Source organism: Pezoporus occidentalis, unplaced genomic scaffold (assembly GCF_034315485.1).
Source record: "Pezoporus occidentalis ecotype Australia unplaced genomic scaffold, CSIRO_AGI_Poc_V1 ctg253, whole genome shotgun sequence".
Lineage (NCBI taxonomy): Eukaryota > Metazoa > Chordata > Aves > Psittaciformes > Psittacidae > Pezoporus > Pezoporus occidentalis.
The window spans coordinates 177499-202117 of NW_026914426.1; the positions used below are offsets into that span (position 1 = coordinate 177499).

General features: G+C 52.4%; 1 protein-coding gene across 3 annotated transcripts in view; it reads right to left on the reverse strand.

Moving 5' to 3' along the window:
* The window catches only part of DOC2B (double C2 domain beta), a 36631-nt gene extending 12363 nt beyond the window's left edge, over positions 1-24268 (reverse strand). Inside the window, exons 1-5 of one of the 3 annotated variants that reach the window (XM_062623479.1) lie at positions 22900-24268; positions 21428-21973; positions 11579-11658; positions 4786-4860; positions 1634-1743 (exon numbers count right to left, since the gene is read on the reverse strand). In XM_062623479.1, coding sequence (XP_062479463.1) covers positions 1634-1743; positions 4786-4860; positions 11579-11658; positions 21428-21758 — 596 coding nt within the window. In that variant the 5' untranslated portion in view covers positions 21759-21973; positions 22900-24268. Of the gene's footprint in view, positions 1-1633; positions 1744-4785; positions 4861-10178; positions 10515-11578; positions 11659-21427; positions 21974-22242; positions 22642-22899 lie in introns of those variants that run through there. The other 2 variants (XM_062623478.1, XM_062623480.1) reach the window with 2 other exon arrangements.
* Positions 24269-24619: the final 351 nt, after the last annotated feature.

Sequence of the window (24619 nt, forward strand, 5' to 3'; positions counted from 1 at the left end):
CAGGGAGTTTTGCTCCTTGCAGAGTGCCCAGCTGGGAACTCACACAGGACAACTGCATGGCAGGCAGGCTCCAAGCTTCCCTTGCCTCCCTGGAAAGGTGCCCTTTGAAGCCACTTTGGGTAATGAGCCATTAATTGACCTCGACAGCAATCTCCTGAGCTCCCCGTGGAGCTCCCAGGACAGAAACGCTGTCTCCATTCAACCCATGGCCACAGCTGGCTCCCCAAAAAGCACCCGCAGCACCCAGGCTGTCAGCAGGAGCAGGGATACGCTAATGAGGGATGCCTGTGGGGAGAAGGGCAAATCCAGCACACGTTTCTGCATGTCCCCCTGCCACTGAGCATCCCACACCTCCCTGCTGCCTCCGCGGAGCAGGTGAGTGCAGCTCTTCCCCAGGGAGAAGTAGCAACCAGCGCCTCAAATAGGTGGGGGTCAAATCCTTCTGCTCCCTGGTGCCTTTCAGCAAACAACTCAGCCAAACACCTCTCTACAAACTGATTTCCGCGCTTGAAAAGGCTGAAAACTTCAAAGCCCGGAGTGAAAAAATGGGGGAAAAAGTAGCCAATAATAATAATAAATTAAAGCAGAGGCTTTCCAGCCCAAGAAGCCTGCAGCACTTTGAGCATGACTAATATTTTCCACGTGAAATAATAATCTGCGGCACTAAATTTCTCATCTCTATGCACTTTGCAGACAACAGGTAGGCTCTGCCCAAATTCACCTCGGAGCAAGACCTTTTATAAAGCTTGTCTTGGGGAAAATAACTCCCAGCGTACCTGCAGATAAGGAGGGTCAGATGCCAGCCATGGAGCTGACAAAAGCCCCAAGTCCGCAGAGCAGGATGTAAGATCCTCCTTTGTTCAACAGCAGATCTTACAGCAAATCCTCCTGCATAATGGTCCTAGATCAGAGCAGTGCTGGAGCAGCCCTGGGCAGGATCCATTCACAGGCTCCAGGTCATTCCTTGACCTCACCCATGTGGGACAGTGGGCAAGACACGAAAACCTTTTCATTCACAGGGCTCTGACCCTGCAAAGCAGCACCTCCAAGCTCACACAGCCCCTGGGAGATGCTTCCAGGAGATGCCAATGCACAGAGACTGATCCAAACTAAGAGAATGGAATAAATACATACAAACGCTTCTCTTTTAGTCTGGCAATAACTCACAGATGCCTCCAGCTTTCTTGCAAAAAGCTCAGCCTTCAAAGGGCCCAGAACTTTCCTGGGGAGATTTTCCCAGCAAGACATCACTGCAAAGCCTTAACACATGCCCACAAAAGCTGGGTATGAAGAGGTTAAATCCAAATAACACCACTTCTACAGGCCAGAGCCCAGTGAGTTATGCAGGACCATGCTCCTCACTAGCTATTCCAGCCCAGGCTCACAGTAAATCAAATGCTGGTCACCGTGGTGGTGATGGGGTGTGCAGGGCATGACCACCATCTATAGGCTCTGGTGAGTAATAACTCTGCTATGAGGAGCTGCCAAGATCATTCTGTGGGGCTGGGGAATGCGGGTCCCCAAGATCTCCCCCAGGAAACTGTCACTGGGATAGGGAGGTGACCCTGAGGGAAGGGATACGTGTTCCCCCCAGTGCTGGGCTCAGCACCCCGCTCATCCCACAGGGCCCTACCGCAGGGTCTTGCGGATCATGTCCTCGTCGGTGATGCCGTAGTAGGTGAGCGTCTCGTTCCAGGTGGGGTTCAGAGTGTTCCGCAGCGTTTTGGTTCTCAGCTTATTCGCCTGGAAAACAAAGGAGATGGAGGTCAGCAGGACCCAGCCCCAGGCAGTCGTTTGGGCATTGATGGGCAGTGAAGGGGGAGAAAAGAAAGCACTGTTTGGAGATGAAGGGGCAACTGATACTATCACCCTTCTGCCCCAGTGCTGTAACCTGGTCAGTCCTCAATGGGATGGCCCAAATCCACCCCACCCACAGCAATAACCAGAGACATGGCAAAGTGCTCATTTGCAAAGCAATCCAACCCCACATCCCCCACTCTGGGAACAGGCAGCAAAATGGGAACTTTGGCAGAGAGCAGAGAGAGGATGGGGATTTCATTTATGCAGCAGGAGAGAGCAACAGAGAGAAAAAAAGGTCTTTTCAGGTTCATTAAAAAATACCAATTTGCTGTTCTGGCTGTTTATTTGCATTCCTGCTCCCAGCACAGCTCTCATTCCTGCCTGCCTCAAAATAACTTCCTTTATACACATTTTTTATCACTGGCAACTCTTTCCAGAGCCACAGCTCTGCAGAGGTGAGGGACAGCGGGGCTGTCACAGCCACTTGTGTCCCTGGCATGGATGGGGCATCCTGGCACACACACACCCCCCAGGTCAGGGGATATTGATCTTCCCACTCCCTGAGCCACCTGCTTCTGCTGAGGACAGAAGCAAAGGGCTGCAGGCTTCAGATGAGGCTTCTCCATCAGCACCCCAGCCTGGGACAGACAGGCAGAGCAGAAGTTTTCCTTCTAATTACATGTAAAGTCAGAAAGTTCAATCCCTGCCTCAGCCACTGCTGGGCATAAGGAACTCTCAGGAAACTAATACTTCAAACTTGTCTTGTGTGGCTATGTGAAAAGCTGCTACATTCCCCATCTTTGGGTCACCATCCCTGAGTCAATCTGAGTGGGATGTGAAGCCCGGGCTGAAGAAAAGAGCTTGTGCAAGTCACCTTGTTAGCATGTCCTTTCCCCACCAAAAGCACCCCAAACACACAACCTCTTCCAGATTCACCAGACAGCCACTGGCTGAGGAGCTGCCAGTGCTGCGGAGCCATCGAGGGACCACAGCACAGCGTCTCACTCCCAAATTCACCATGCAAAGCAGCTGCTGGGTTTGATCTCTCAGAGACAGAGAAAACCTCTGTATTTTGTGCTGTGCTTCATTTAGGTCTGCAAAGCCATTTCTGTCTTTTAAAGAAACCTGTGCCCTGTGCAGCACTGATGAAGCTGGGTGAGGAGCTGTGAAACGCTGAGCACTAGGTTAGGAGGAGGATACCCCTGGAGCAAGGCACGATGCTCCAGGAGCCGACTGGGATACAGGGGCAGGAGGGACTCAATTAGCAGCAGCATCTAAAGCCCTGCAACACCAATTGCTTTTCACATCACTCAGGCAGAAGTCTGTTTGCAGCATGGAAAGAGAAGCTCCTGGGCATCAGCCTCACTGAGACAATCCCTGTGTGCCCAGAGGCATGTCCAGCAGTGACAGCACAGCGATGCAGACCAAAGGAGACTGCAGACGGGTGCTCTCATTTATGACCTGCTGTTGCTATTGATTTAATACCTCATTTGCCTTAAAACTTCCCCAGCTTTGTAAAATTGCTCCAAACAAGCCACTATGTCATACCAGGTTTCATCCCATACCTATTTTTTCTCCTTCCTCAGTGATATTGTGGCCACCACACCAGGCTCCAGCCCAAGCAGCAAGATACGTATCAGAGAGAAGAGCCTGCTGAGGGGTGACAAGGACAGCAGAGGAAGCACCCTGATGGCACACACTGCCTGCTCAGACCCACTGGGGCCTGATCCTGGGGCTCTGTGGCTCAGGAAGGAAAGCAGCTTTAGCTAAGGGGGTAAACATGTTGGGTATCACCCAGCAGCCAATGCTGCTCTGAGCAATGAATGCAAACTAAATCAAAGCAACTGAGCTCTGGGATAGCCCTTTTCTCCCACCTGGAATGATTTACTCAGTAACCAGCTCACTTGGAGACCTCTGCATGAAGTGAACAAATCCAGCCCTGCTTCCCACATCTCTGGTTTCAGCTCTGCAACAGGTGCCCAAGAGCTCCAGTCTGGGACAGAAACACTCAATGAACTTGAAGACTGCCCTGCTCCTGCTGGAATGACTGTACAGAAACATCCAGGCCAGGACACAGTTACCCCAGATGTGCTCACCTCTCCCAGAGCAGATTTGGGCAGTGCTGTTTGGAAACAAGGTGCAGAGACAGGAATCATGGAGCCAGAGGGATGTGTGGGCAAGGAGAGATCCCCACGGCTGCCTGTAGAGTCTGTAGCTCTTTCACTACCCTCAGCACACAGCTTTCCTCCCGCCTCCCTCATCTCCATCACCTCCAGCAGAAATGCTAATCAATGCATTTGCAAAACATGGAAATGACAGATAATATCGCTGACAGAAATGCTTCTGGCTCTCCTATTTCCAGCAGAACTCGAAATGTGGTTAAAAACTCCCGCTTACCGCCCTGAACATTATGAATTAATTCAACTGAACCGTAACAAGTAAATATACCTCCCCCCAAAAGGTCTTTCCTTTAGTGTAATAAGAGTGCAATTGATATTCATAACACATACATTTAGCATTTAAATTCAACATCCCAGCAGTTACACCAAGCTCTCACGATATACATTAATATCTTTAATTACTCTTCTCTCCAGCAAGTGCTGAACCTAAGTAGATGGAAATATTTCCCTTATGATTTAAACTCTGGTTTATTATGATCTGAGGGGGGTTAGATGCAAAAGAAAAGGGGGGGGGGGAGGAAGAAAAGAGGTGTTTGTTTATAGCTCTGGATCATTTCACTTGGTGCTTCCCAGAGGCTTCTAGAGCACAGTGTTCACACCCCCTGCTCCCAAGGGCGAGGAGTTAGGGCTGGATTTAGCCCCAGTTCTTACCTCCTGCTGCTGCTCCCTCCTGGTTGCCTGAGTAAGAGCTGGGCAGGACACTGAGGTCAGCCAGTGAAGAGCTTCTCCCTGGGAAACCTCCCTGGTCTGACTCCAAAGGGAAAGGTGCAGCCCCAGGAAGAGAAGAAGTGAAAAGGCATCTCACCTTACTGGCTCCGGGGAGCAAGTGCAATTTGACATATGGATCCGCCAAACCATTATGGTCCATCGGCTTCAGGCCCTGGAGAGGAAACAGAAAACGCAGGAGTTAGGATGCTGGGCAGGTAGCGTGGCTTGGCTGACCCCATTTACTCATGCCCATTCCCCTGGGATGCTGTTGATCCACGGAGTAGTTGCAGAGTTTCCCCAGGAGTGGGGAAGGAGGAGAATATGGTTTGTACAGCAAAAGCTGAGCACACTCAGCATTCCAATGCTGTCTGCGGTTTGTGCCGAGCTGTGGGAAGACTTCTCATCTGCACTTGGCATTGGTCGCAAAGCAGCGCTCCTCTCTTCCAGCAGCTGACTCTGACATCCTGATCACAATTAATTTGGGGGTTAAGTAAATCAGCGCAGTGATTCTCAAGGTTCAAAATTACAGGCTTTTGTCATTTAATAATTGCTTCTGAGCAAACACACACCTCTGCTGTTGTGGTGTTACTTCTAAGCGCTCCCAGAGGGTGTGATAGCACCTACCTACTCTTCCTTATTAAGGCACAGCTGAAGGAAGAACAGCTTTCGGGCCAGTGGGAGGTTGTCGCCAGTCGACTGCCATGGCATTGGCAGGAAAATCTGGGAGTACTGGAGCACAAACACAAGGAAACACTCACTCTGACCATCCCTGATGCATTTTCGGCAAGACCGTTATAGCTTTTAAAGGATAATGTGGATCATGCTTGTCACAGCGATGCTCTGGAGTTGATCCTGCTTCAGGCAGAGGGAGCAGACAAACCTGCTCCCCTTCTAAACAACAAGCAGGCTGAAAACTATCCAAGAGTGATGCAGAAACCCAGCCCAAAGCCGTAACTGCACAGACTGCATGGAAACAAACTCCACAGGGTAGGGAAGAAAAAGGATCATGAAAAATGGAGCCTAATTTTTACCAGTTTTAAGTGTAAATGATAATGGCTACATCATGAAAGTCCTTGGATTATTTCCATCTTGGCTACAGGATCCTTGTAGGAGTTATAGCTAGGCTGTCTGAAGGCAATCTTCTGCCTGGATCAGAGGAGTGTTTCTCTGCAGAGACACCCATCCAACCCCAGCTCCAACCTGGGCATGGAAACCAGGCTGGGTGATGCTAAAGACTCGTCACACACTTGGTGTGATGAGCAGAGTATTCAGTGCATGGGATTAATGAGTGTGTGCAGCTGCCAGGAATCCACCTGGCAGGAAAGCATTTGTATGGGCTGCTGGTGGAAAAGCTGCGTGCAATGAAATTGTAATCATCAAGGCCTGGCTTTAGGCAAATTAAAGAGGGAAATGTTGGAGAAATCACTTCCATACTTCACATGTGTGAGATAAAACACCCCACTTAACCCAGGACACCAAGGCAGCCCCTCAGGATGCCCCATTCCACCCCTCCCTGATTTGCACAACACAGCTGAGGGTCTGAGCTGCTCCTGACCTTGGTGAGGGCTCTGCTTCAGACAAGCACACTGCCCTGGAGCAAGGGAGACCAAATGGTGCTGCCCAGCAAAGAGGATTTTGCTTCTAAAGCAGAGCCAAAAGGATAAAAATATCAGTAGCGAATGGAGGCTAAAAGGCTCTGCTTTAATTACAGTGCCTCTCAGGTGATGTCCCTGGCCAAGCAGAAGAGGAAGGCAGCAGATATGGAGGATGGGAGGAAGGTGGTGGCGTCTGCTGCAGATCCATAGGTAGACACTGGTCCCCAGGCTCCAGAGGGGATCTCTCTGGCTAGGCAAGGGCTCTCCCCAGCCTGAGGTGCCCCTCCTGCCTGATGCTGTGCCATAAGTGAAACAGAAGCAAGCAAGAAAATTCCAATAAAAATGGATGGAGAAGGACAGGCAGTTCTGTACTTCACCCATCAATTCAGTTCAATTAAATTACCTTCTGAGGAGGCTATTAAAGGAGTTTTTTAATAGATGCGTGTCGTGGTTTAAACCCAGTCAGGGAACTTGTTCACTCACTCCCAGTGAGTGGTGCCGAGCTGACAACAATTGAGGGCCGTCCCCCCCCCCCCCCACCGGGGCTCTCCCCTTCCCCGCTCCCGGAGGAACGGGGAGGAGGATCGAAAGAGTGCAACTCCTACGGGTTGAGACAAGAACAGTCCAGCAACCAATGTACAACACAAATCACCACCGCTACTATCAACTACCACAATGATAAGGGAAAATAACAAGGGAAGAGAATACGATACCACCAGCCAAGAAAACGAGTCCCACCCGGAAGCCCCTGTCCTTCCGGGTAACTCCCAGTTACCTCCCACCCTGGGCATGACGTGCTGTGGTATGGAATACCTCCCCGGCTAGCCCGGGTCAGGCGCCCCGTCTCTGCTTCCTCACAGCTTCCCCTCCTCCCTGGCAGAGCATGAGCCTCACAGAGTCCTTGGTCAGGGTAAACATCACTTAGCAACAACCGAGAACATCGGCTTCACCAACACTGTTCCCAGGCTGAAAGTCAAAACACAGCACTGCACCAGCTACCACAAAGGAAAAACATGACTGCTACTGCTGAACCCAGGACAATGCGCTATGGAAGATGGAGTGACAGGAGCCCGGCAAATGCATCTTAATGTCACATCTACCTCCCTCCTGTGTCACTCGATATGAGTTTGGCAGAGAGCTGAATTTAACATGAGAGCAGCCCCAAAGGCTCTGCCCCACAAAGCTGCTTCTGTGGGAGCTCACCTCTCCCAGGCACCCACAGATGGACCAGCACCATTGCTTCCCCTGCACGGAGCACTCTCCAGCCCAAAGCTGCTCCAAGAGGCAGAGGAGGACCAAAGAGCTCATACATGAGGTAGAATCTCCCATTGGCTTCAGCCAGTGCAGCCCCAGCTCCAACCAGTCTTCCTGCCACAACCAATTTATGGTGCTTTGCACCATGGCACAGGTGATGGAGCTCAGACCAAGTTTCATTTTTACCCCTTCCTCTACCCAATCTCAAAACCCCTGCTGCAAACCTATGGAGACCAAGAGCCCTGCTGCATCCCAGCTGCTGCCAGCTGCTCTCCGTGCCAGTGACATTTAGCTAATCAATAGGATTTAATTACAAGTCAGGCTAATCGGGCTGCCGATTAACACCATGCTAGAGGCATACAGATATCACAGGAGACAGATTCGTTCCATCATTCACCCCATGATGAGCTGCCTGCAGGGTGAGCAGGCTCCCTGCCACCCAAAAACCAGCCAGGATACCTCTTCCCAGGCCAAGACATCCTGCTCTGAAATGGGGCAAAGTCTCCGCTTCCACCCTGACAGCCCAGAGGAAGCACACAGCTTTGAGATGGGAATTTCCCTGGAGTGATAAATATTTATGAGTAAATCCGTAAGTGCAAACCTCCAGCACTCGGTTTCAGTTGGAAGAGACGAGCATCCAAATGCTCGGCAGGATGGAAACTCCCGGGTGTTTTCTAGCTGCAGCTGCAGCCAGCAGTGCAGGGACAGCAGCCCAGGTACATGTTCACAGGGGCAGCATCTGCCCTGCATGGCCTGCCTGGGGCCAGGGAGCTGCCTGCACAGACACCTGAGACTCGCCCAGGGCATCCTGCTCCCAAAAGCCGGAGACAAACAGAGCTACAGGATAGCACAGCCCCACAGTGGCTGCACTGCCACAGACCTCTGTAGATCCTCACTATAGCAGGTTATTATCTCCCTCCATGCAACATGTTAGGCTTTGCAAAGCTCAGCAGAAAATGAGCCCCTCATCAAAGCCAGGGCAGTGATAAGTTAATGGTGTCATTTTCTATCAGATTTTACAGGAGGGGGTGATGCCCATTGCAGCTCCCACATATGACAGTACGGATCAACAGAGCACAGGGTGCTCCTGCACGGCAGCAAGGGGAGAGCCCTCCTGCCAGCCTGCCACACGGTTGCTCCCGCAGCCACAAACAGGCTCCCACACTGCCCTGATTTATTCTCCCATCGATCTGAGCTGAGCTGCAACGTGCCTTAATTCAGCCGTGCCTGAAGCGTGAAAGGCAGGGTACAGGCAGGGCTGCTGCCAAGACCCAAAGACATTAGTGCAAGGTGGCTGTTGGCAGCCTGCCTGCTCCTGCCTGCACGGGTCCTGAGCTTTCTGCTGACCAGGGAGAGGCAGCAGGAACGTTGGGAACAGCACCACAGCCCTGCTCCAGCCTGGGAAGTGACGGGGGTTCTTGGTCTTTACCTCTCCAGTGCTGTGGTAACCCAAGACAGCATCTGCTTTGTTCCCACAGCGCATCACCAGCGAGCCCTGATGCTGCTGCAGTGGCCTAGAGATCACACCATTGCGGCAGAGTAACAACTTGGTGCCATTGCAGGCAGCACAGGGAGAGGTGCAGCATCTGCCCCACCTGCTGAGACCATACCTCGATTGTACCTGCTAAAGGCAATGCCAAAGCGAAGGACTTCCCAAGAGGTTAAGGCTGGAGATGGATGCTGTTTGAGCATTCCTCATCCTGCAGAGGCAGAACTCGCCTTGCAATCCCGCACTCAATCCATTCATCTCCAGGAGGAAACAAGATCCTCACTTTCCAGGCTAGAGCCTGCAGAGGTGCCCAGCACTGCTTTCCAAAATCACCTTCCAGATTGGAAGTTCAAAGTGCTTGATGGCTGGGCACCTCTCTGTGCTATTAGGGAAACTGAGGCACCAAGCACCTTAATCCTGGTGTAATCACACAGCCTGGGATAGCCCCAAGGCTGCCAGCTTCCACACCCATACTTCCTGCAGTGAAGCAAACCTCCTTTTGTTCCCTATTCCAGTTCCATCCAAACGTGGGGGTCTGGGAACAAGAAATAGCTCAGATGTCCCCAAGCATTGGGCACCAGGGCAAAACCCTGGTCAAGCTGAGTGGCCATCCCGACCTCCTGCACAATACACTACAGCAGCTGACGGCTGCAGAGCAGAGAACTGGTGGTGGAGCACAACAGATTAGATTTAACCTGCCAATGGTGTCTCCAAGAGCCTGCTAACCCCTTCCCACTCCTCAGGAGCTGATAACAGGACTCAGGAGGGGCATCAACATATATAGAGTGCTGGAGGTGCAAAAAAATAGAAGTAAAATGATCTAAAGGGAGGAAAAGGGTTGTCTTGGGGGGGTTATCAAAGGGAGAAAGAAAAACATTTCTCTCATGGCTGAAGGAGTCCAGGTTTTAATGGCTGCTAGCAGTGACTGAAGCTTCAGGAGCTGCTGAAGTTGGGACACATCCTGAGGGCCTGAGACATGCACACAAAACCCCAGCCAGACCAGCCTCAGCCCAGGTCCGAGGGCATTGCACATCCCGGCACTGTGCTGCGGCTTGTGCACATGGCCCCTGGCGTCCCTGGTCACCACATCACCTTCTCTACACCACTACTTCTAACAGCTACACCGATGGCAGCCAGGGTCCTGGCCCTTACCTTTCTGTAGTCAAGTTTTGGCAGCTTTCCCCAGGCGAGAGATGAAATGAGAGCGAGCAGATGGCAATGTAAATAAAAGAGAAAAATGGGAGAATGAGAGCAGAATGGAAATGAACAGGACTCGAACGCTTGAATGTCAGGGCAGCGGGGGGGGGGGGGGGGTCTGCCCACCCTATGAGTAGGGGTGATGCCGGTGCCATGTGGTGCTCCCAGCCCCATGGGATGGGGACAGCAATTGCTATTCTGTTCCGCCAGCCCTGCCTTTGCTCTCGCTGATGTTAGATCTATCACTTGCCGCTCGCAGGTCTCCTTCCTCTCCATCTTCCACCCACTGCAAACCCAATTAGAAATCTCCTCCTTGGCACTGCTCCTGAGTGCGCCAAGGGAAGCCGTACCCAGCGGCTGCCGGTGGATTCATAAGCGACAGGCAGGGGAGGAAGCAAAACTGCCTCTGCCCTGCACAGGGAGCTGTGGGTGCTGTGCTTACCCCCCAGCCCGGAGCAGCTCCAGGCCTGCCTGGGTAGATGCCTCCAACCTCATCCCCAAAGCCAAGCTTTTGTGCTTGAGGTCTTATTCCAGATGGGAAGAACCATGGGGCAGGAATGTGCATCCTCAGCATCCAGCTTAGCGCTCAGCACAGTGGGCTCTGGTGTGAGGGCTGCAAATAAGCCAGTTGCAGCTGGAAGGGAGAGGAGCATCCTATGAAGGCAAACAACATAGTCTCAACCTCCAGGGGCTCAGCTTACAGCCTGATACCCTGCAGTTTCTTCTGTCTTCTGCAAAAACCCCCTACCCTATCCCAAGATGTACAGGGACTTGGGTCTTCTTCCACCAACCCATCTTTTGGGGTCCAGCCATGTTGACCTGGAGCCCTTGCTGCTCTGGTCATCCTGCATGGAGAAGCAACGAGGAACCAAGCAGCACCCAGAAGCACCTTTCATGGGACCAAAGGGACCTCAGTTATCTATTTCTGCTTCAAAATGTGCAAAAGAAACCCTAATTGCCTCAATCACACAGACAGCAAAGGAACTGAGGCAGAGCACTTTGTGGCAATGATTAGCAGCATTTAAAAGAGCCATTTATAAACTGACAGCCGGTCACAGCGTCAAGTAAATAACAACATCGGGTTGGGTGCTTTTCTAAAAGCATCAATAGCTGCAACCATCTCACCACGGGGATGAGCAGCCGTCTCCATCCTGCTGGAAACACTCTGGAAAGCAGGGATGGAGGGGAAGGAGAAGGCAGAAGCACTGGGAGTCAGGATGAAAATGAAGTTGGCAAAGGGAAAGTTGTAGTGGGGGACATCAACAGTCCCTGGTGGCCTCATAACAGAGCACAAAGGTGGCCAGCTCTGGGCATACTTAGTCCTTGCTGTTCACGCACCCAGTGCTAAGACATACCTTGGCTTTATTGATCGTGCAGTGGAGAGCGTTGTTTTCCTGATCATAGAGCAAGCTGAAATCCAGCGTCCCCAGAGTGGCTGCAAAGGATAAAAGATGTTATTAACCTGCAGCCCAGCAAACACTGGCTTTTCTCCCTCTAAGCACAAAAGGAATGGACAAAGACGCTAGAGAAATGGCTGCAGACATTATAAAACATAAAACATCCTCCTGTAAGCCTGTTATGAAACATGGCTTCATGCTGGGAGGTTGGTGGGGCTGGTACAGCCCTGGAGAGTAGAAAGAGGGATGAATGACTCCAGCTTACCCCAGCACTGTAGTCAGTGCAGAGGCTTTGCCTCCATGGGCTTTCACACAGGTCACCCCCATCTATCAGCAGGCCCACTGCAGCCAGCAGCTTCCATCCCCCAGGAACTGAAGGGTTTTGTCTGGGAGGATCCAGGCACAGACCCACTGTCAGCACATCTACCCCCTCCAGCACTGCGGGCATTCCAGAATGCATATTTGTATACTGGGACCTTCAAGCAAATGAGCCACCAATGGGATCCCTTCCCAGCTCCAATTTGGCTGCAATCTGTAAATTAAACCCAGTGAGAATGAAAATACTTTTATGGTTAAAATAAAAAACACCTGCAGCTTTTAATCAGAGCAGCACTCCCTTATGGCACATGCAACCCTGGAATAGCAGTGATGGGGCAGCTCCTGGGACGGGACCACAGGGAAGGGCCAGGAGATCAGAACAAACCAGAAGAGCTTCAGCAGCAGAAGTGTATTTGATTTGAGAAGGTCTTTCCCTTTGGATGATCTGAGCAAGTCACGCTAATCCAGAGCGGAGGAAAAGTCTTAAAAAGATGTTTTCCAAAACCAGGATTTAACCTTCTCCATGGCTTCTGCACCTGATTTGCACACCAAAGCCCAGACAAGGAGCGGCATCTCCCAACACAGCTTCACCTGCCACCAGCCTTGAACTTCCACAGCAGTTCAAGACCTGACAACCCACACTTTTCCATGCCCACCTTTCCAAAAGGGGTCTGCTGGAGTGCTGCCCTGCCGCCATGCAGCATCCCACCACTGTTTCCAAGGAAACTGCACCTTCGTGCAGCACACAGGTTCAGAGCAGGGGGGAAAGAATCCAAAACAAAAACCAGAACAATTTTGTTTAATATCAAAGCAGGGTTTGCTGCCTGGGAGGCAAATTTGACAAACTTTATGGCACGAAATAATAAGTGTCAATAGTCTCTGCAACCAGGCACCCTGGGAGGTGGCAGGTATTCAGGGGACTGAAACCTTCCTGCTGCAATTTCACAGTGATCTTCCGGCCCAAACCCAAGCAAGCTACAGGTTTGCCTGCTAGCAAATAAAAATCATTGCTCTGGAGCAAACATCTTGCCTTCAAAGCAAAGCAAATATTCAGAGCTATTTCAGAGCCAGAATAATGTACCCCCCCTTGTCCTGGACTAATTTCATGGCACATTAGCTACTGGTTTAGGTAAGTTATAAATCAGTGGGGTTTACCTGATGGGGCTCAGGGAAGATGAAGTGATATGGGATGAGGCAACACCTTGTGCATCACCTCTGGTTTTGGCCGATTGGGCATTTCCAAATGTCCAAAGTTGCTCTGCATCATGCAGGGAGGAAGAAAGAGCACATCAGTGCCCAGTGTGCTGGTGGCTAGATGCCTCTGCCTGGCGACGGGGAGCTCACAGCCACATACAGCAGCATCACAGCACCAACCTGGGGGGGGCTGGCACAGCCCACTGTGGTGGGGTGGGTGTAGTGGGAAGCTGCACAGCACACGGGTGACAAGCAAGTCAGCAAAACTCCACTAGTCTGTGTTTTCACTGGAGAGCGGAAAATGAAGCCTCCGATTTCAGAGCCTCATCATTTCCACCTGCCCTTTAATCAGCCGCTTCCTGCCCGCTCCACCGCTTGGCCCTCCCAAGTTCAAGCTGTTATTTTATTTTTATCACAGAAGGAGGCCCGTGGCTTATCCTGCTGGATTGGGCAATTTATAAAACAAATTAAAAGCTTGGAGTGAAAACAGCCTTCAGCCAGGAAATAATGACAAAGCCTCCTGTCCCCTCAGTGCCACAACTTTTGCCCAGGGTGAGGGCAGCAGGGAGCCCTGTGCCAGCAAGACAGGCATCACCTAAAAGCACAGCAATGTGTTTTGTAAATGGGAACTCAGGTCCTGCTGCCCAGCACCGGAGGTCCATGAGCAAACCTTGAGCAGTTCCCTTTCACCCCAGAGCTGCCAGCAGATGGGAGGGCATGGACAGGGGTGAATGCCTTTCCCCAGCCCTGCTGTATTCTGTTCCCAGCTCTCTTCTAGCCCTGGAAGGGTTTTCCTCTATACAGGGGTATTTTTTCATTGACAGTGAGTCTTGATTCCCAAGGAAGGATCTGCCTTCGGCAGAGGGATGTTAAAACATCAGCAGCACATGTTGTGCTAATTGTTTAAAGTGCAGCCGTATGGAGATGACAAAAGGGATCAGGCTAACTCCAGCTGAATCCAGGGGTGGGAGCCCTGCATCCCACAGCAGCTCTGTGTGAACCCCTAACGGGACCACAGCCAGCCCTGTGCTCCCAGAGCAGGGAACACACCAAGTGAGTGGCCGGGCAAGCCAACACCAAACACCAGCATGGGTCTCACGACCCTCACTCCTCCTGCAGACCTGCTGTCTCCAGACACCAGGACTGGGACCGAAGCTGGCCACAAGCAAAGCCCTCTGCAAAGTGGCTGAATCACCCTTCTTTGATTGATTTCCCCTTCCCACCCATCCTCACAGCTGAGATGCATCTTGATTGTGGTTTTAATTAAGGGAGTAAGTGCCTAAAAAAGCAAAGGGCAGCAATTAGACTCCAAGCACTGTTACTAGACATATTTAACTCGACTCTGAACACTGCCCTCTAATCACACAGGCTGCAAATAAAAAAGTATAAATAAATGTTTTTATCAGGCATTACAAAGGCAGCTTTACGCTCTCCAGACAGCAGGCAGGATGTATCATTATTATTACAATTATTCTGCTCCAATGATAAAATAACCATTAGAAGAGCTGAACTCATTAGCAGGTTCTGACCTTCTTTCTTCTTCATGAATTGGGAGAGATTGATGGGAAGGTGCCGGCCAGGATCTGGCATTTAACACACATTCTAAAAAGGAAAATAAATCTGACTTGCACAGGAATACAGCCCCTTCTCCCCCTGACCTTTGGCATTCTGATTAATTCAGTGGGCCACAAAATTATCAGACGGCAGCATAATGGAGAGATGCATCTCCGGGCTTAGCCACAGGATACAGCGAGCGCCTGGAGCCCCCGGGCATCACTGCATCCCAGCACAGCTCCGCTGCGCCCGTGGTGGTGGAGTCGGCAGAAGTTGTCTATTGCTGACATTTCCCATCAGGGCCCAGGGAGACGGCGAGGCTGAAGTAGCTTCTATTTCTACCTGAGGGATGAAAGGCAAAGTACCACGGTATCTCTTCTCTGCTTCCTTATCCAGCCCCTGTCTTTCGGGCTACGTACACTTGCCTGGGCTGCACAGTGCAGCAGATCTACCCCTTGGTGACCAGGGACACCCCAAGGAGAAGAGTTTCTCAGCCCAAGAAATGGCCAAGATGTAAAAGAGGCATCGATGCATGCAGAACAGACCCACAAGTTTCAGCAAAGCCCACAGAGGAAGGAAGTAAATGGGCTCCTTACCTTCCAAAGTCAAGGAAGCTTTCACAGCACTACTGCCATTAGAAAGCCCAGCAAGGCTCTACACTAGAAGAAATTGAGGTTTGCACAGAAAAAAAAAAATCACTATAGAACTAATTAAAAGGAAGTCCAAGGGCCTTAAGTCCTCTTGCTTATCAGCGTTGCTGCTCCCAAGATAACCTGCTCATGGATTTTGTGCCAGGGAGATCAGAGTGGAGGAGTAAAAAGACTGCTGGGGATTGTCTGGATTAGCTCTTCCTTACAGAAAGCACAGGTTCAGTAACCTTCAGACTGGGTATTTTTTAATGCACTATAAAAGATAGGTCCCTATTCTTCCATTGCTTTAATTTTCCTCTGCAATGGAGATAATTTTAAAGGTCCTGAAAGGCAGCAAGTAATTCTGTGCACTTACAGCCCCATGTAAAACGTTGGTAAATGACTCCTCAGGAAGAACAGAAATTATTTCTTGCCATTTCCAAGCAGGGCTACAGAAGATCACTCTGGCAGGCAGCTGTGTGTACTCCTGCTTCCCTGGATGTGCATCAGTGCCTCAACCAGGTCCAGTGGCACACATGGGGCAGCTCGAGGACCAATTCTCTGGGCCAACACAGGGACCAGATCCAGCACACAGGCAGGAATCCCTCCTTCCTCCAGAGTTCCACAGATGTGGTTGAATTCAACAGGACCAGGAGTGAGGAACAAACACAACTTTTCTTTCTTGCAACTGCTCCCTGCCTCATCGTGGGTTTTTCATTTAAAATCTATGGCAATTAATATTGCCTCATTTTGGAGACACAGCGCCAGCCCCTGGCAAGCTCCAGAGCATGGAGCTGCTTCTTTGTGATGCTGGTTGATGGATGCTCATCAGCTCTTCTGTTTTCTCCAGGAGGAGTGTTCAGAGGAACACTTATCTGTTCAGAACAGTTCAGAGACGTAATTATGTTTTACAGCACTAAATGGTCCCTGATGTCAGCAGCAATTAGACTTTCGGCAATTTCAATTTAGAGATGGCCTTCAAATTTCTCCCTCTCTCTTCCTTTAATGAAAGACAACATTGCAATTAACAACCCCCCAAAATTGCCTTCAGTGTTAAATACAAAGATAAAAGATCTGGGAACCCCCCGGGCTCAAGCACATTGGAGCAAGGGGTGTCAGTGAAGGAATGAGGGTGGCAGAGTCACCCTGGGACAGAAAGCTTCCCTCCTGGACACTGGGACCAGGAGAAGGGGAAGGGCTGGGCAGGCTGCTGGGGAGGGAGGAAGCCAGGGAGAAGGGAGACCCCTCATTAACCAGCAGCTGCATGGCTCCTTCATTAACAGAGACGCTGGAGGCCACAGCCCATATGCTCCCTCATCTCTGCTGGAGAAGGGATGCCCAGACAGACCCTGCCCATCCTCATGTGCTGGTCTTGCTGGGTGCCCTACATTTATCTCTAGCACTTTAGGGTGTCTCAGTCCATGGACACCCCCTGGGAATGAGCATCTCCAGGGGCTGAAGGATCTCTGGAGGACCAAGAGCACCCAATGTGCAACCTTCACCTAGACTGCTGATGGGGCAGCCAGCAGGAAAAGGTGAGACCTCACCAAATGCCAGCACCTTCCTGATACCGAGGTATCCTCCTGGAAACCAGACAGGAGCTAATCCAAAGCCACCCTGGTTAATTAACACCCTGTGTCACCCTTGGAAGGGCTACAAGCTCCCTGATACCCTTCACTCTCAGGTCTGACTGAGCCCAGGTCTGACACTGCCCAGTACCTACACACATTTCTTTGGCGTCAGCAGCTCGGGTTGTGATAGGGTTGGCAAACCCATGCTCCAGGCTCTGCCGAAATCAGCAGTGGTTTGTTTTGTTTCCTGTGTAAAAAAAAAATACTTCTTTTGGCCTTATCTGGATTGAAAAGACGATTCAAAGGTTATAAATAGCAGTGGCAGCATATGCTAAAGAGCTGTGCTTCAGAAGTAAATATCCTCATCATTTCAATGCACATTTCCCCTCGTCATCTCTTCTTGCCTCCTCCTGTCTGACCAAAAGCATTGCCAGGTGACTTGCAAACCCTGCACCCCTTAAGACTTTCATTCTTCTTTACGTCTTTAAACAGCCAGTAATTAATATCTGCATGACAGCTTTGCCTGCCTAATTATCTTCTTTGCTCAGAATGAGAGTCTTCCTAAATAACTTCTGTGTCGTTGCTTGCAGCAGGCGTCACGAGCAGCCGTGCACCAGGACAGGCCTCTCAGCTGTAGTGTGAAGTTGTTTTTATGCTGCTGCAGCTCAGGAAATCACAAGCCTGCTCCTCCCATGAATAAAGCTGGACATGCTATAGAACTGGCTGGGTTTGTACACATATGAATAGCCTCGGAGCACTGGCAGGAACAGTATGGAGTAACTCTTCCATAACCACCAGCTCCCGCTGCATCCCCTTGCTCTCAGGCTGCCTTCCCATCTGAAAAACCAGAGCCAAACATACACAGAGGAGGAAGGAAATTGCCCAGCACTGTCCACGGCCTTGCTCCAAAGCCAAACAGCAGCTAAGGGAAATGAAGCGTTTCTTCAAGGGTTAGAAACTTGCCTGCACATTAGAGAAGGGTGGGAGCTGCCTCCAATGCTGTCCTCGGGCAAAGAGAAGCCGCAGCAGTGCTCCCTCAGTGTCCACGTTTCTACCTCTGTGCTGCTTGCAGAGGTTTCTGAGACCCTTAAAAATCCATCAGGTACAAATTCACCTTGGTGCTGTGGAGGGGAAAGCACAGGCACTGGAAGGGCAGGGATTTGATTGGAATCAGGGGAGATGGGAAGCAAGACCCAGCTCCTCGCAGGTGGCACATTGCCACCTAGCTGGCGTTTGCTTATTTTCCTTGCGAACCAAGTTCCCCCGGCAGCATGCCGCCTGGCTGGGTGGGAAGCATCCCTGGCGGCTGCGGACCCCAGGGGACACAGCACTGCTGCTGTCAGCAGGCACCAGCCAGGGGAACCAGAGATGAGGTGACAGCCGAGTGTCCCAAGATAGGAGGAGCGAATCCCCTTCCTTCCCAGCCCCAAATCCCTGTGGGTCCTCCGCTCACAGCAGATGCTAGCACTGGTCCAACAGCACACAACCACCCTTCTGCAGGGTTTGCACCACACGTTTCCCCACCTCTCCTGACTTCTTCCACCTCCTCAGCAGTTTCATTAGGGACAAACCTGCTGCGGGAAGAGACCTGCTCTGTACAGCTTGGGCTCCAGTCCTGGAGCATCCCTGCAGACAGAGGATAGAGAAGGCATAGAGCAGTGATGAGTTCTTCTTCCAAGAGACTTGGGATGGCAAAGCGTGCCAGCCATGACCCTGCAAATCCTCACAGCAGCGCTGCTGGCAGGTCTGACGGGAAGGGCTGGCTCCACGCAATTCCCAGTGCTCCCAGAGCCAGCCCCAACATCTCTGCTCATTATCTGCTCTGTTAGCTCCCTGGCCCTGCCTGCTCCCTGCCACTCGCTGCATTCAACAGGCTGGTTATGGCTGCCCCACCGGGACCACGCTTGTTTTCCTTGGCACTTCTACAGCTCCCCTGAGTGCTGAGCTCCCTGGCTCCACAGGGCTGCAATTGTGGTGCCCTGAAACACTGGCCTCAGCCCCGTATGTCTCAGAGCCATCAACCTGAGCCTCTGCAAATGTGTCCCAGTGAATGGTGCCTAAATGACCTGCACAGCTCCCTGCAGCCCTTCCAGGGAGGCAGGGGATCAGGCAAAGAGGCTAGCAGCTGCCATCCAGCTCCTGCCCAATGCAGTGACTGAGCAACACAGTCCCATCACCCATCAGGCTGGTGCTGCTGGAAACCCAGAAACATCAAACTGGAATGAGCATAGGGGAAACCCAGGCAAATGCTGCATTTCTCCAGGCAGGGGCAGCTCTTGTCCTCCCTCCCAGTCAGCCAGCACCATCACAATGGTGTTGGAGGAGAGAAACCTACAGGCAGGTGGCACAAACGGGAAGGAGCCATCCTCTACTCCTCCCAATGGATCCTGACACAGGAAAATCCCTCTCCCTGCACCTCTGTGAGGCTGTGCTGGGAGCATCTCTGGGGAATGAGGTAAGATGAGACCTTGCCCAGCAAGACCTTGACTTGTGGGTGCTGCACCCAGGCTCCAACATCACCATCCCTGTGTGTCACCTGAGGGAACTGTCACAACCTAAATCCCAACCTGTCTGCTGTACAGGCAGAGACAGGTTCCCCAGGGGGAGTTTAGTGCAGGTGACTAATACAGCAGCCCTGAATCACCCACCACGGGATGTGGGGGAGCTAAAAGCCACTCCATAGCGTAGCGGATGGCTCAAGCCAAGCCACTCAAATCCCCTCCCAGCTCCTTGCCTGGAAAATGGGGCCAGCGAGCCCTCGCCTGGCTTTGCCACTTGGCCACTGAACATGGAGGAGTGACAGTCTCATCCTGCCCGTTTATGCCAGCCAGTGCCCTGAGAGCAGCTGAGGCCATCCCATGCTGTCCCCAGAGCTGTGACACCAGCAGTCCCACCTCCCCGCTCTGGCACTGGTGTGCTTTCACCCGCCACATCTGGCAAAACAGTTTGCCTGACACCTGTTACGCCGTAAGAAACACTCTTCCTAATAGCAGCTGGGGCGAGACAAACACCTGCCGGCCCCAGCACTGAGTCAAGCTGCTTCCAGCAGCGCTGCCAGGGCTAAATCCAGAATGCAGTGCCCTGGGCAATTTCCATACAAGTGCTCAGTGAAAGCGCTGCACCCCATGGCCCCAAGTGCTTCAGCTCCCACACACACCCCTGCTCAAGAAGCCCAGTTGCTCTCATTTCCATTGCTGGGGTGAGCAAAGACGATCTAATGATGAGAGCAGAAAATAACCCAAATCCGGTTAAAGTCACTGTTAACTGCCTGGCTGGGACAAACGTGGCTTAGCAGAGATGTTCTCCCTGGGAGCACAGCGGTTCTCAGCTTCTGCATAGAGAGCATGACCCTGGGACGGGGAGAGAGGGAGCATTGGTCTGACTTGTACCCAGAGCCCCAGCCTCTGCCAGAGCTGGTGGTGAGCGGGCAGAGAGGAGCACAGGGGTGGCTGTGCCACCCTGCAGTAAGCACAGCTCTTGGGGAGCCCTCTCACACTCCAGGATCTGGCATAGATGGCAGCAGCCCAGGCCAGCCCGGCAGAGAGGGAGTGATGCCGGGGCAGGGCTGTGACATTTTGCATAGGAAAAGCCCGGCGTTGGGCTGTAAACAGCTCAGCGTTGTGGGAGCTCAGCCTCCCCTTCCCCCAGGAAGAGCATGCAGCACTGTTCAGCAGCACTGACTCCCTTCCTCAGCATCCCACAGCTTCAAACTTCATGCTCAGTCCCTCGCAGGATCTGGCCCCTAAAGGCTGGGCTGAATGGAGACCTTGAGTTTTAACCCACCTCAAGGAAAGCAATGCTATCCCAAATCACCGTGGCTGGCCGAGTCTGACACAGCTGCTTTGCAGCCTGCAAGCTCCAGCAAGCTGGGTGGGAAGGATGTTTTGGGTGGGAAGGGGTTAAACCTCACTGCAAACACCTGCATCTACCAGAAGCAAAGCCTTCTGTTCAAAAGCCCCCCCCCCCCCCAACCTCACGGAGGGCTCTATCTGCAGCTGGAAGGTGAGGAATGGCACACCGGAGTTTACTGAGGGAGAGGACAGAGATTTCCCAGGCAGATATCATTCCCAATGAATCTCTCCGATCTGGAGCCGGGTGATGCTGGAGTGTATCACCAGCTAATCAGCAGCGTGGCTAGAGCAGGCTGCACCACCGAGACAGATTAACCAAAGGGTTTGAACCCAGCTGGCAGCCTTTGGAGGCAAGCAGCTGAGGAGGGATGAGGTTTCAACCACAAGAGCAAAGCACAGCAACTGGTGGCTCTTGGGAGACTTCCCTAGTTTGGGTTCAGCGGCCAGCCTAGCTGCAGCAGGGACACTCCCAGGGCCTCCCTCCACCCAGGGCAGCACCGAAGCAGCGCGGTGACAGCCTCCCTGGCTAGAGCAGAGCTTGTCACTGCTGCAATGTAATCCCAGGGACAGACAGTGTGGCCAGCAGCCGGGCAGGGTGCAAGGCTCAGGCAGTAACATGGGGGACCAGTCCCTAAGACCCACCCTTCCCCTCAGCACCCAGCAAACTCCTATGGAAACTTAGAAACTCACTGCAGTCATCGGACTCGTAGCCCTCGGGGTCCACCACCTCCTCGGGTGCCTGGCACTTGGCTGGCTGCTCCGTGGGTGTTGTGCCATATGCCCCGAAAAGCTGGTCCACGTCCTCATCCTCTTCGCGGGGCGCCTCGGCGGGGCTGACAGAGGGCTGGCTGACAGCGGAGCGCAGGGTGCTGCTGCGGCCAACACCAGCGGGGAGCCCGCGTGGGAAACGGGGGAAGTAGTCGGAGATCTGCTTGATGGGTTTGATGGGGCCGGGGCAGACGTCAATAGCCATGTGCTCCTGGATACTTATGGTCATTTTCTCTCCTTTTCGGAGTGTCATGCATGCGGCTGTCGCTGCCAAGCCTCGCCGGAGAAGCCCGGACCGTGCGTGAGGGAGCCGTGAAGTTTGTGCTGAAGGAAGCAGAGGCAGGTGAAGGGGGAGGCTCCGGCGGGCACCTTACGTGGTTCTCGCGCCCTGAGCCTCAGACGCCGCACGCATGCTGCTGCTGCCGCCAGCTCCGGCTCTCACGCAGCCCCTGATCCTGCCAGCGCTGCCTGTGAATAAATGAGCGAGACGGAGAGACGGATAAGAGGCAGGGGGTGGGCTCTCGGGTGATGTCACCAGCTAGCAACAAAGCGGTACCCAGCAGCGGAGGAATGAGGGCTGTGGCCGGCCCGCACGGCCGCCAGCGAGGGCGGCCAGCCCCCTGCCTCTTCCCTAGCAAAGCCCCGCTGTGCCCGAGGGGAGCAAAGCAGAAGCTGGGTCGAAGCACACCTCCCTTCACCCCATCTCCCTGCCTCAGCAGGGTGAGTCCCCACCAGACCTCTCCGGAGAAGGGAAGGTCACCACGCAGGGTCAGGAGCCGCTGTCCTGTTGCGTTGCGTTCCCTGGAGCTGGAAGCAGGGCTGTCCCAGCCCCTGGAGACTGTGGCAGCACCGCTGGCATCCCAGCTCACAGCACGGGCGAGCCAGAGAGATGCTCTGTGCATACTGAGCAGGGGCGCGGGTGGCACGCTGCCCACTCACGGCTCCAGCCACACTGCTGCTCAAAGGGGTCGCCCTGATTCAGTGCCCTGTTGCTGCAAGCAGGCTGCAGTCCACACAGCAGTGCCCCCTCCAGTGCTCAGCACCAGCTAGGCAGGCTGGGTGAGCCACCCACAGCCTCTGGGGCCGGGAACGCACAAGGGACGGAAGCAACACATGGCACTTGCTCACAGCACAGCCTCTCCCAGCCAGTTTGTGGCTGCCGGCATAGAGCAATGCAGCAGGTAGATCATCACAGAGGAGCGAGCGATGGGTAGGGCGAGGTCTCACAGCCAGTGTGGCCATGCTCAGCACTTCTCTGGCAACCTTTCCGGGCAGGGACAGAGCCCCATCACCAGCCAGGAAGGTCACAGGCTCCCTGCAGCCTGCCACAGGCTCCCGGGAAAATGCCGAGTTGTGGCTTGCTCAGGGAGTTGGTCACAAACTGGTGTTTTTACCTAATCTCCTCCTGGGTTCACATCAATAAATCTCAGGTTCCAAAAGCTACTGGAGGTGGACTTTTAAGCAAGGAGTGCCAGAAGCGAAAGGCTGTGAGAACATGGAGCAAAATGCTGCATGGAAACTCACCTTGCCCAGGAAAACGTATCTGAAGTATTTTGTAGGGACAACTCCCCCACTACAAACTTTCTGCTGACTCAGGTGTGGTGGGTCTGGCATGAAGCTGGGACACCCACCACCATGTAACGCTGATGACAGTCCGTACCACCAGGTACCCTGACAACACAACAGATGCCATATATCAGCGCACACAGAACTGCAGTCTCCTGCAGGCAGGCATGCAGATGTCTATTAAAAATAAAGCTCCGTTCTTTGGAGAATTTTCCCCCAAACCCAGCAAAATCACACCCAACCTTTTTTGTCAAACTAAGAACTCGGTTTTCACTCAGATTTTGGTAAATGTTAATGAACGTCCCTGACTCATAACATACTGACACTAGGCAAACCACCCTAATTTACTTCTCACCAGGAAGCAAACATTTCCCTCCTGAAGCATCCAAACTTGTCATCGCTCTGTACCTAGGACATGATGCACACAGATGCTCTAATGATCTGCGAGAATGGTGACCTCTCAGCTGCTCCTTCCTCTCTCGGCCATACATTCACCTCCAGGCAGCTCCCACCTCTTCTGTAGAGGTGATGTGTGCTGCCCTGCCAGGAGACAAACTGCTCTCCTGCAACAAGGTCCATCAGCAAATCCAGTTTAACCCCCTTCCCACATCCAAGGACTCTGAGTATATTAATTCAGACGGAAATGCCACCTGCTTCGCATTCACGTGGCCGAGGCTGAAAATCCTGCGGGTGGTAAGATGATGGGTGGGAACAACACGGGAGGCACAAAATGCTGCCTCCAGGTTTGGAGCAGCCTGAATGTGCTCATCCACACAGGCTCCATCTTTGGGTGCAGCATCCAGGATGCAGTGTGGACGCAGACAGAACAAACAAAAATTGGGCCCGATGCCCAGAAAATAGCAGCAATTCCCTCTAAGAAAGGGCAAACAAATAAATAAATAAGATTAAGTTATATATGACAGCCTAATATTATTATCATCATTACAAAAGCATCATTATTTTAAATGTTTCCCCATAGAACATGAGACCCAAATAGACAAGGATTGTTACACAGGTCAGGAAGTCAAGGTTCTGGGGGCTAAGGTGAGCCCCCTGAGCTCTGCCTGCTCCTGTATCATGCAGCACCCCAAAACCTGCCCTGCAGTGCTGACAGTCCATAGCCAAGGCCCAGAAGCAATGATGGGAGATGCTCACCTCACCCAGGGATGCAGAGAACAACCAGAGACACAAGGGGCAAGGTGCAAATGAAGACCAGATTAAGGGAAAAGCAAAGACAGAGCTGAAGCAGGCAAACCTCCCTGCTGCCATGGCAGGACTGGCCCCCAAAGGAGGCTGCGTCCCCAGACTTTACAGACTGAAAGAAACAAAACCAAGACTTGCTGCTAATAGCCCAGATGGGACTTTCTAGTCTCTGACTGATCACAAGCCTACTGAAAGCAGCTGGAGCTCTCCCTTAGCTTTTAATGAGTCCCAAAGCAGCTTGCTTTTTGATAAACCACATTTTTCTACCTTCTCATACTGCCTGAATATTTCCTCCTCAGCTGCACAGCCTAGTATTTACTGAAGGCTCCCCAAATATGGCACACC